Source organism: Hypomesus nipponensis, chromosome 1 (genome assembly GCF_054491055.1).
Source record: "Hypomesus nipponensis isolate SF chromosome 1, ASM5449105v1, whole genome shotgun sequence".
In the NCBI taxonomy this organism is placed as follows: domain Eukaryota; kingdom Metazoa; phylum Chordata; class Actinopteri; order Osmeriformes; family Osmeridae; genus Hypomesus; species Hypomesus nipponensis.
In genome coordinates this window covers 13,057,501-13,070,000 of record NC_140361.1, presented here as the reverse complement: position 1 = coordinate 13,070,000, position 12,500 = coordinate 13,057,501, and the positions used below count along the sequence as shown (strand labels likewise).

Here is a 12,500-nt window from a genome sequence, read left to right as displayed (position 1 = left end):
GTTTGATTTGACTGTATCCGCTCAACCATGTGCATGTTTGAGAGAGAGGGAATTTTCTGCTGGGTATGAGATTATTCTACCTGAGAACATTAGAGAAAAGTAATTCCGTTGGTCATGTCAGAGTTACTCCGATGTGACAATAACAAAACAAACATGTTAATTCCTGTTCTAAATCTTCAGAGAGATATAAATGTATCCCGGTAAATACATCATGACGTGACCCTCTTGACCCCCTTACACAATGTGTGAGTGTGAGAGCACTCTCAATGTGAGAGTGTGTATGTGTCTCTGTGTGTTTCTGTGTACGTCCAGCATTGTAACCCTGCTGCCCTCTGTCCTCCAGGTTCCAGTCAGGGAGGGGTCTGGTCATCTACCCAGACATTGGGGACAAGCTGGACATCATCTGCCCCAAGGCCGACCCGGGCCGGGACTACGAGTTCTACAAGCTGTACCTGGTGAGGAGAGAGCAGGCTGAGACCTGCAGCACCGTCATGGACCCCAATGTGCTGGTCAACTGCAACAAGCCAGAGAAGGACATCAAGTTCACCATCAAGTTCCAGGAGTTCAGCCCCAACTACATGGGCCTGGAATTCAAGAGGAACAGGGACTACTTCATCACATGTGAGTGCCACTGGGAAATGTAGTTTCGAGGTTGTGGTGAACTGGAGGGGGGACATAGTTTGTTGATGGATTTTCTCCTGACATTTTCAACATTTCATTTCGATCAGCGTTTATGACAGCTGGCATTTGCGCTTGGTTTATCATTTGGTGCTCAAGGTTGTTAGTTGTGCTCAAAGCTTTTATGCTTTTGTGTTTTGTAATTGCCAATAATTCTCAGTGCCCTCATTAGTGTCTCCTTTAAAGAAAAGGAATGTTCCTGGAATTTGTAACTAATCTATAATAGCTTTTGGTCCAGTATGCAGATGACTCGTGGTTATAAGACACACACTTGGGTTTTACTTGTGTCTGCAGTAATGTGATACAGTGTTTGTCTGTGCTTTATGTTGCCCTCGAAAAGAGCATGCTTTGTTTACTCTAACGCTGCCTCTACACACACACTTTGACATGCTTCATCCATCTTGTAAATAATGGCCACGCATGTGCTCTCGGAACGCATTTACCGCTTACTGTGTGTGTGTGTGTGTCTGTGTGTGTCTGTGTGTGTCTGTGTGTGTATCTGTGCTTGTGTTTGTTTACGCATGCATCATTTTGTATCTGGGTGAACGCATGCATGTCGATGTGTGCAATTGTATGACTGTGTGTGTGTTCCTGTGTTGTGTGTGCGTGTGTGTGTCCGCTCAGCATGAAGTGAGTGTTGCGTTTTTTTGTAGGCAAGGGAAGTGCTATTGTGAGTCCAGTTGGGCCTTATATCCAGGGCTATTTGTCACAGGCTTCCTTGCTAAAAGTAGGACAGGCAGAGTGGTGTAAATCAGATGTTATATAAAGATCTTTATCTTCTGTGATTAATGTCTGAATACACGATGGACGATGGACAGCCCTGTAGCTGGGAAGGGGTCACTATAAAAAAACAGCACTCTCTTTTTCTGTCACTACTACTACTACTACTCTCTCTCTCTCTCCCCCCCTCTCTCTCTCTCTCTCTCTCTCTCTCTCTCTCCCCCCCTCCCCTCTCTCTCTCTCTCTCTCTCTCTCTCTCTCTCTCTCTCTCTCTCTCTCTCTCTCTCTCTCTCTCTCTCTCCCCTCCCCCCTATCTCTCTCTCTCTCCCCCCTCCCCCCTATCTCTCTCTCTCTCTCTCTCTCTCTCTCTCTCCTCCCCCTATCTCTCTCTCTCACTCTCTCTCTCTCTCTGTCTCTCCCCCCTCCCCCCTATCTCTCTCTCTCTCACTCTCTCTCTCTCTCGCTCTCTCTCTCTCTCTCTCTCTCTCTCTCTGTATCTGTCTTGGACTTTCTTCTCTGTTTCCCACCAACTACCCTCTCAGTGTGTGTGTGTGTGTGTGTGTGTGTTGGAGGCTTAGAAACAAATGGTGTGTGTGTCCCAGGTCTCCCCAGGGGGGGTGGGGGGAGTGACACAGACAGGCCTGTCTAACTAGCAGTTTCTGACCTCCTGACCACCAAAATGATGGTCTGTTTGACCCTTCTCAGTATGCGAGGGAATCACACTCCCCCATGCTGAGACAGACTCAGCTGCCCAACAACTAAAGGGGGTTAGGGGTCAGGGGTCAGGCCATCCCAGTGGGGGTCAGCCGTGATAACCTCTAATGATGTAATGATCTAAACTCCAGACTGACCAGAACCCCCCCCCCCCCTTCCCCCACATCTCCCAGTGCAAGCAGGGAACCGGCAGTGGCCAGGAATGTGTTCTAGCTAGTGAGCATGTGTGTTGGGGGCAGGGGGTGGGGGGGGTGGTCAGGAACTGGACAGAAAGTGAATAGAAAGAGAGAAGAAGAGAGGAAGATGGAGAGGGGGAGAGAGAAAGAACGAGAGGAAAAGAGAGAGAGTGGGGGGAGGGACAGAGGGAGAGAGGGTCAGCAAACTCAGGATTGCTGTTGTCAGCTCAGTATTGATTTCCTGTGTTGCCTTATGGGTAACCCTGATCTGTCCTGACAGCTGCCACTCTCTCTCTGCCACCACGGTAGACCAGACACACACACACACTTCAACACAGCACATTTCTTCTTGTCTCCATAGCCCATCCTCAGTAGAACCAAATAAAACCCCACTGGAAGTCTAATGAGTGCATCCAGAAATGTCCCAGGTCCACACACACCCACACACATACACACACAGCATACACACTCACAGGTGCACACACACACACACACCTCCCCTCCAGATATTTCATTCTAGAAGCGTTAGAAGGTTATTGTGGCTGGTTATTGCCTGCCCTTTATTACTCCTCAGTTGGTTTAGATGAGGAAGCAAGGGAAGGGGGAGAGAGAGAGAAAGAGAGAGGGAGGAAAACCGAGGGGGAAGAGATAGGGAGCAGAAATGAGATAAAGAGTAAAAGCGATGAGGACGGGGAAAAAAGCTGGAGAGAGAGAGAGGTAGAGAGAGGGGCATCTTTATCGAGGAAAACTGCTCACATGGTCGTATTCATGTTGACTGAATGGTAACCTCTCTCTTCCATGTGAATATTGTTCTCGCGTATTCATCGTAAGTCCTCTGCATCGCCTCACACATACCCGCTCTCTCTATGCTATTCTTAAAGCTGATCTCATTAGAATGCACTCCCTCTCTTTCCATCAATTACAGTATACCTCCATCTTGCTTCCTTCCTTCCTCCCTCCCTCGCTCTCTCCCTCTCCTCTCACACACAGTATCTGCACCTATGCTCTATGGAGCATCAGGCATATGAGTTTGTGTGTGCATGTGCTAAAGTTTGTGTGTGTATGCTTAATTACCAGGAAGCATCTTTATACAGAAGTCAACTCCATTAACTGAGCGCTTAGATCTCTTCCAAGGGAATCAGTGTGATTTATTTCTAGTTGCTCTCTCTGTATCTATCTCTCTCCTCTCTTATACCTCTCTCTTACAACACCAAAAAACAAGGGGAGGAGGCAAGGGCAGGAGGCAAGGGGAGGAGGCAAGGAGAGTGGGTGACTTAGCAGTGATGGAATGGGTTGGTTGAAGTGAAGCCATTGGTGTTTGGAGCTGGACCAGACAATGGTAGAGTGGGTGAGACTCACAGTGTGCCTTCCAGAATCCTCCACAACACTGCACTCCTTGGTCTTTGATCTTCAGCCAAAAGCTTAAACTCCCAATCAGCACTCTCGGTCTCTGTGATTCATCTTCTAATCCAGAATAACAGTTCCTGTTCTCATCTACCAAGTCTTTTTCTTCTTCTTCTATTTCTACTCCTTCTTCTTCTTCTTCTTCTTCTTCTTCTTCCTCTTCTCCCTCTCTTCCTCCCTCTTCTCCTCCTCCTCCTCCTCCACCCAGTGCCTCACTAGTGTTGTCCTGCCAAGAAGCATGCCTTCCCACTTGGAGCCCGGCTTGTTTACACAAACTCATCTGAGAAATATGGAAGTCTGTAATTACAGCAAAGTCGGTCGGTTAGCTTAATGTTGCGTCAACGTTTGCCGTGTCCAAACCGCGGAGCGTTTGGTCAGCGCAACGGGGCGAGGGGGCTGACGAAATCTCATCCTCCGTGGCGTGAACATTTATGTGGTGTTCCGAGGAGGGGGGTGGGAGAGGGCTTGTTGATTACATTGCTGATGTATGAGGCAAAGCAAACAAACATGAATCATTCAGCGGTGATGGGTAAGATTGTGGCTGTCCAACGCATAAATAAAGAATATAAATACTGCGCTCTTCCCAGCCAGAGCCAACCACTGTTTCTGTGAATTCAGCTGAACTGCTAAATGGCCTCTCAAGTTCCATTCCAGCATGACCACAGTCACACACACACACACACACACATTCTCACAACGGTGGAAACACACTTGTGCAATATGGCCCTTTCTCTCCTCTTTCTGTGGTAGTACTGTATTTTAGCAGGTTCTCCAAATAGGCTTGCTAGCTAGAAGCGAGTGAGAAAAGAGAGAGCGAGGGAGAGAGAGAATAGGCAAAAGAGAGAGACTGCCACTCAGCAGTTCTGTGAAGGGGAATGTATTCACTGTCAGAATGGATGTCGCTGTGATCGGATTTGTGGACAAAGCATTGACGGAGACGTTTGGCTAGCTAGCTGTTAGCGTTTGCAGGGATATGAGTCTGCATGATGAATATATTGGGCTGTTTGTGCCCACTTTGTCACTCCATTACAGTCAGAGCACTCAGACCATTCAGTTAACCACATGCTGTTTTTATAATGCTGTGTAGAATTTTATGTTTAGCATTTTCAACCATGACCATTCTCTCTCTCTCTCTCTCTCTCTCTCTCTCTCTCTCTTTCTCTCTCTCTTTTCAGACTTTGCCATCATCGTTCACTCCAAGACCTGGTATAGGGGAGAGCTCAGGGTATTAGAGGAAGGTTTTCAGTAGTATGTGTGAGTGTGTTTGTTGTTGGATAATACCAGTCATATTCCTTCCGAGGCTTGCTGTGATCTGTGATTGTGGTTTTGGCAGGTGACAGAAAGTGAGAGGGAGAAAGAACGAGAGAGAGAGAGAATGCACTTGTGTTGCAGTTTCCTCCTTCACTGGTTGTGATAGTGTGTGGTTTGGACTGGCTTTATTCTCTTAAAATCCGATCGTACTATGTCACAGGGGGGTGTGTGTTTGTCGTGACTGGGCTCCCCTGGTAGCTGTAGTCATCTCTGCTCATCCTCCCGCCCTCATCCCCCCCAATGTTAGTAGGATGGAGTGACTCCCTTGAGGCTGAGACATGCGTGATGGGGACATGACACACACACACACAGTTTTACTCCTCACAGATCCGTGAGTTTCTGTTTGGGACAGATGGTCTGACATAGACATTTTATTGAAACACGCTCACTCTCTGCTAGTACAACTACTTCTTACTCTCTCTCTCTCTCTCTCTCTCTCTCTCTCTCTCTCTCTGTCTCTCTCTCTCACTCACTCACTCTTTCCCTCTCTTTTCCTCTCCCACTCTCCCACTCTCAGTCTCTCTCTCTCTCTCTCCCTCTCTCTCGCTCATCCCCTTTTATAAATTAAAGATAAAACCACAATCGCATCTGCATTCAGATACAATCAGATAATGTTTATCTGATCTCTGCCCAAAAAGGACGGGTGGAGCTTATTCCTTTCTCTCCAGTCAGCCGGTTTAGATGTGGCTTCTCGCACGCAGGCAGCCAAGCCTCCATACAGTGTTCTGGTTGTTTGTTTACTCTTGTGTTTGTGTGCTGTGACCGTGGGTTGTGTCAGCATGTTGCCTCTTGCAGGCTGTTCCACTCGTCACTCTGGAAGTCTGGCGGCCATTTTGAAAAGGTCACAAGCGATAGCTTTAGGAGACACAAACACACACGTGCACGCGCTAACACTCGAACACAACAAAGCAGAACGGAACCGAATAGAACGGAATAGAATTTGCTTTTAGTGCTTATAACTGTGTTGAGAACTAGTTCTTCTGGGATCTGTAGTTCTGCTGATTCCCAATAAACCTAGAGATGAGGAGCAAATCAGATTTCCTGAGGCTATGGTACTGAGACAAGACTCACTGATAACCAGCACACATTAGTCAAGACTACAAAAACCACAGGATCCTTGCTGTGAGACAGTCTCAATCCTTCTAGCTCACTGTGTGGGTTTGTGTGTATCTGTGTGTGTATCTGTGTGTGTATCTATGCATGTGTGAGTGTCTGCCAGGCTTCTGGTCCACAGAGGTGATTATTGCCTAAATGAAAGACTAATATTGAGCTCCCTGTAGTAGCTAATAGAGCCCACATGTCTTGGGCTCACTGCTGCAGTCAGGCTGCTGTCTGTGCGCAGCCAGACCTAACAGCCCCCTGCCACAACAAACCCTAACCTTTCGCTTTCATCATTACTGCACGTTTGTGTGGGCGCGCGCCTGTATGTATGTGTAGGTGAATGTGTGTCCGTGTGTGTGTGCTTGTCGTGTGTGACCTTTACCTCTGTCTGAGAGGAAGGTGAAACCGTTTTTTCCTTGTCTCTCTGACCTCATTTTTCAAGCCGGCTTGTTTCTCTGCTCGCATAACATTTCAGCAGATATTAGTCAAATCCAGATCCAGGGTTGGAGAGGAGCGCTGAGACCTGGCCATGGTGACTGGGAGAGATGGGGAGATAGAGTGGGAAGGAGTTGGGGGGGGGAGGGGGTGAGAGAGGGAGGGGAGGGGAGACAGAGAGAGAGAAGGAAGAGAGAGGTGAGGTGAGGACAGAGGCAGAAAGACAGAGGGGCAGAAAGCAAAGGAGAGTGCTACAAACAGAGAGACGGACAGAGCCGGAGACAAAATGAGATAGGGATGAGACGGGGTAAGAGAAGGAAAGAGAGGTAAGAGACAGGGAGAGAGAAGGTCAGCTTGTGATGGGATATGAAATGAGTCTGTCTCCATCTGTCAGGTTGGAGGAAGCCCAGTCTCTTCCTGTTTGAGACAGATGACTAGCTTTGCTCCCCAAGGTCCTCCAGTTATTCTGCATCCTTTATCTCTCACAGATCCTGCAGCACGGGGCTTACACCGGTATGTGCTTGCGTGTGTCACGGAGAGAACGAGTGAAAGAGAGACAAACAGAGAGAGAGAGAGAGAGAGAGAGAGAGAGAGAGAGAGAGAGAGAGAGAGAGAGAGAGAGAGAGAGAGAGAGAGAGAGAGAGAGAGAGAGAGAGAGAGAGAGAGAGAGAGAGAGAGAGAGAGAGAGAGAGAGAGAGACATAAAGACACAGTAAGAGACAGAAAGAAAGAAAGAGAGACCGAAAGAGAGACAGAAAGAGAGACAGAAAGAGAGACAGAGAGAGAAAGAGAGAGAGAGAGAGAGAGAGGGAGAGAGACATACAGACAAAGAGAGCCAGAGAGAAGAGAAAGAGAGACATAAAGACACAGTAAGTGTGTGGCCGTTGGTTCGTCCGTCCGTCAGGTATCTGTGTGTTGCTGTGTGTTGCCGTGTGTTGCGTGTGTGTTGCCTGTGTGTTGCGTGTGTGTGAGTGTGAGAGGCCACCGAGGGCCGTACCCAGCTGGGAGGGAGAGGAGGAGGATGAAGGCAGGCAGGCAGGCAGCAGAAACACTTACTGGAGAGGTGACACATGCTAACCTGCAGCTGAACGATGCCTCTGGATGTCCGGGAGATGGAGGTTTCTGGCACGCACGCACATATACTCTCCCCCTCTGTCTCTCACACACACACCACAGAGGTCAAGAGCCACCTCGGAAAAGCTCTTTTCCCATGGTGCGGAGGCCATGGAAGGACGCAACACTACAGCTCCTCCAAAGTAGTCCAGGGGGACTGCCTGCCTCTCGCTAGTGGGACCACACACAGACACACACACACACACACACACACACTCACTCCCACTTTAGACAGATCACCCCACACTTCTCTCCACCACTCCTCTCCCCTTCCATTCCACCTTACTCTCTCCTCCCTCGGAAAAGTCTCAGACACTTTCCATCCTTTTTCTCCTTCTGTTCCTATGGCCCTCCACGATCCCCCCCCCCAACTTCTCTCCTACCCTCCCTCTAGACTCTCAAGCCTGCTCCCCCTTCTCCCCCTTCTCCCGAACCTCCCTTTCTTTAGCTCTGTCTTTCCCTCTCTCCCCCGCCTTCCCTCCCTCTCTTCACCCCTCCTTCCCTCCTTCTCCTCCACCTCCCTCCCTCTCTCTCACCCCCTCCATCCCTCTTTTCACCCCTCCCTTCCAGGGCCCCGTATCCCAGAGTGCTCTCTGTTGGGAGGATTTAGACGGATCCTGTAATTTTGGGTTCTGGAGCAGCCCATCGTGTGTGTTTGTGTGTGTGTGTGTGTGTGTCGTTTTTTTCCCCTCCTCTTTGTGCATCTGTGTGGGTGCAGCACGTGTATGTGTGTACTGTATGCGTGTGCGTATACGCGTGTGTGTTTGCAGGCGCGTGTGTGTACGTGTGTGTGTAATCCCGGGGCTACACAGGAATCTCCCTCCGGCTGCTTGCTGAAGCAGGGAGTTGAGGAGCGGTGTGCGGAAGAGCAGAGCTCAGAGCTACCAGCCTAACACTCTGCTGCCTTCAACAAACAGGTTGTCAGCCTGTCTGGTCACACACACACACACACACACATACACACTCTCCAACACACATACACATACACACTCTCCAACACACACACACACACACACACACACTGTCCAACACACACACACCCTACAGAACATCCCGCACTAGAACACACCAAGAACGAGGCAGAAAAACACACAATAGAAGATACACTTCAACACACACATGGAACCGAGCAGAACAGGACATTCTAGAACACACAGTGCACGGAGGGCTCAAAATGAACATGTCAGTTAAACACAAAATCCTCATGACAAGGTCATGGTGTGCTTCTGCCACTACAATCATAGATATTTCATGTAAAAGATCTCAAATGAGGAGATGACCTCTGGTGCTGTAGAGTTCAGTGGGGGTTGACTGGTTTTGGGGTCAGTGGTTGATGAAGGGGTCAGTGGCTTGGTCGGCTTAGTCCCATTTCAACCATAGACGTCCCAGTTTAGGAACGTCTATTTAGATCCATTTCATTTCGTCATAATCAGGATTTAGCACTTGCTCTAATACACAGCATTAGAAAAAAGGTTCAAAGTGCAAAGATCTAGGCTAGGGCTTGCACATTAATTCCAGTCTGGCAGCCCTTTTGTGTGTGTGTATTTGTATGTGTGAGTGTGTGTGTGTGTGTGTGTGTGCGCGTACGTGACGGCACACAAAAATGTGTGTGTGCATGCGCTCGTACGACTGTGTCAAGATTATCCGTAGAATCAGCCCCATAAACCTAATCAAATCCTCGGAGCGCTCATTCATGGGGGAAATACTCAGAGCCAACGGAATGTGCTTTGTTCTGTCTCGTAAGTGCTACTGTGGCTGTGGGGACGCAAACAGGACACTCATGATGTGCTCCTGCGTCTCTATTTCAGACACAGCTCACTCCCCCCTCAGCCCAGATGAGCACCCTCTGGACTTTCTGCTTCTTCTTAATGACGTTGGCTCGTGGTGCTCTGTGCAGGAGAGCTTTACTGTGGAAGCCCTGTAGTCAGGACTCCTGTTCATGTTTACTGTACTGTTACAATAACATTACTTTACTGTTGATGTGGTACTGTACTGTATTGGTACTATACTATACTATACTATACTATACTATACTATACTATACTATACTATACTATACTATACAGTATTGTACTGTACTGTATTGTACTGTAGGTGGACCTGACTGAGTCTGCTGGATCAGATCGCATTGAGCTGTGAGCGTCCGGTATCTTTGTGTGTGTGTGTGTACACATGTGTGTGTGTGTGCTGGTGTGGAACGGGATCTTGAAGAGGTGAGTGGGTGGTTGGGGGTTCTGGGACGGAGGTAGGTGGATGTGGGTGGGAGGGAGGATGGAGCGGGGGGGGGGGGGGGCGGGGGCGGTGTTAGAGGTAGCCAATGACTGTCAGCTCTCATCCCATCTCTCATTAAACAGCCTAGTCCCCCTGTTTCACATGGGCTCTGCTTTACCCACACACACACACACACACACACGCCACACACACACACACACGCCACACGCCACACACACGCACACACACCACACACACACACACACGCACATTATGTGAAAGCCCCTGGGCTGGTCAGGAATAATAAGCGAAATAGGTGATTCATGATGGGGATCTGAATGCATTCAGCCGAACCACCTGAGTGACCTCATTTACCAGACCTGCGGATATATATAGAGGCTCGCTCCGCCTTCCTCCGCCACTCTGCGCCTGGCCACACACACACATCTCACACACACCTCGCACACACTCCCCCAGGCCCGCAGGGGAGAGTCCCCTCTCCCCCAAACACATCGCTGTTCCATACTTGCTGTGTGGGTGGTTGTGTGTGTGTGCTCTCGTCTCTCTCTGTGTGTGTTATTGGAGCAGGAGCTTATTTCTCTGGCCAGCTCATCTTGTCTTCATGAGCTTTTGTCTTGGCTTCGACAGTTCCCTGCTAGTTCCTGACATCAACATCCAGCTTCTGTAGATCACTTCTGTTCTCCTGGCCTATTTGCTCAGGGGCCACACACACACACACACACACACACATTGGGGGCCTTACTCATAGAATTATATTTCGCAGAACAGACATGCACAGTTGAGGCCGCATTCCAAATGTGTTTTTTTTTTTACAGAATTCCTGCCTATGTCTGGTCAGTGCGGGCTCTATGTTGTAGCTGTGCGTAGGCTTGGTCCAGTCCCCTGCGCCTCTCTCTGTCCGGCCGTCATCTCCCTGGGTTCTAATCCTCAGTCTGAACACAGGAAGACCCAATTCCCCTGTCTCCTCTCTCCAAAGCATGAGCCTGCCGTCTGCCTTTTAATATCTGAAAATCCAGATTTGGATTAAAAACACGATGCGGAAATGAAGGGAGAAATAGAGAGAATGAGAAAACAGGACGGGCTGGGGGAAGGGGGAGAGGGGGAGAGAGGGAGAGGGGGAGAGAGGGAGAGGGGGAGAGACAGTAAGAAGCTTTTAGACAAACTGGAACAGCATCTTTGGCATCTGTGTTTGAAGACACGGAGTAGATGAGTGTGTGGAGAAGCCTCCGCCCAGCAGACTGAAGACAATAGACCTGGCTGCTCCCTCTGTCCTGCTACGGCTCCTCCCTGACAGGCAGCACAGGGGAAACACGCTACATTACCCTGATCTCCTGCACAGCACTCAGGAGTTGATAGGCCTGCGATGTTTGAAGAATCCTATTACACCTTGTGGAATACTTAACGTTCGGAGTGCACCAGTGGAATGTGTCTCAAAAGAAATTGGACACGATAACCACTGATTCGAATGATGTTTTCGAAAGAAGGTCTTCCTACTTTTTTTGAGGGGGTTGGGGGGGAGGGGGTGCTGGGGGGCTGGGGTAAAATTGTTGAAGGTTCTCAGCTTTGCAAACTTTTCCACTCCCCCCCCCCCCCCCCCCCTGTAATTTAAAGTGCCAACTTTAAAGGCTATCTTATCATCACGCTACATGAGCAATGGTGGTTCCTACGCCTGCAGCCTGAAGGAGTAGTTCATTTAGGCGACAGAAGTGTGTTAACAGTGGGAAGATTTAGTATCCCTGAGTGGATCTAAAATTCATAGCATGACGCTCTCTCTTAGTCAGATTATTCAAGCGCCTGTGAGCTTGATCTTCAAAGAGCTCCTTTTTGTGTAACCTTGCCCTGGAAGGTTGAAAACATAAAAAAAAGGCTGAATGTTGTCAAAAAAGCGAAGGTTATCCGTGGCGTCGGCCTGAGGTTCAGAGTTGTGTAGGACCAGCCTGCTGCAAAAAAAAGCTTCCTTCTCCTCTCTGTCCTCTTCCTCAGTTGGGCTCCATGACGCTGTCCGGCCTGCACTGTGCATCCTTTCTGTGTCATCAGCAGGGGGACAACACCTGAAATGCTGTGGACCCTGTCTGGTCGTCCGTCGAGGCAGGGTGGAGCCACTGACCCTCAGGGTGGAGTCTCATGCAGCCAGACTCGTGTTTAGTCTGGGCGGGTGTGCAGATTGGGAGGGATGTGTTGAACCTGAATCAGCCCAAGTGTTGAGTCTATCGACCAGGCTAGTGTTGAGTCCTTCTCCAGACGTATGTTTACTGCTTGTGCTCCTCAGAGCCCTCTGCTGAATCCCTGTGAGTGTAACATCATTAGATTGCCACCTCCTTCTAACTAGCACTCAGCCCTTTAATGAGGATGCCATCTACATCAATCACCAAGGGAGACGCTCATTCAGTTAAGAGGAAGAGAGAGCGAGGGAGGGAGGGAGGGAGGAGGGGGATAGACACTATATACAAAGAACAGGGGAGATAAAGGGAGCTAGGCATAGTTGAAACGGACAGAAGAAAGAGGGAGAAGAAGGAGGAGAAAAAAAGGATTTCAAGGGAGAAGGTTGAAGAGATGTACTGAGCTGAAATGGAGGTGTTGTTTGATAAACTCCCAACTGAAGCGCTCGCACAAGCTG

General features: G+C 49.1%; 1 protein-coding gene across 1 annotated transcript in view; it reads left to right on the top strand.

The window, feature by feature from the left end:
- LOC146302635 (ephrin-B1-like) overlaps window positions 1-12,500 on the top strand; it is a 42,845-nt gene that overhangs the window by 24,267 nt on the left and 6,078 nt on the right. Inside the window, exon 2 of the mRNA XM_084699122.1 lies at window positions 344-621. Coding sequence (XP_084555248.1) covers window positions 344-621 — 278 coding nt within the window. The remainder of the gene's footprint in view (window positions 1-343; window positions 622-12,500) is intronic.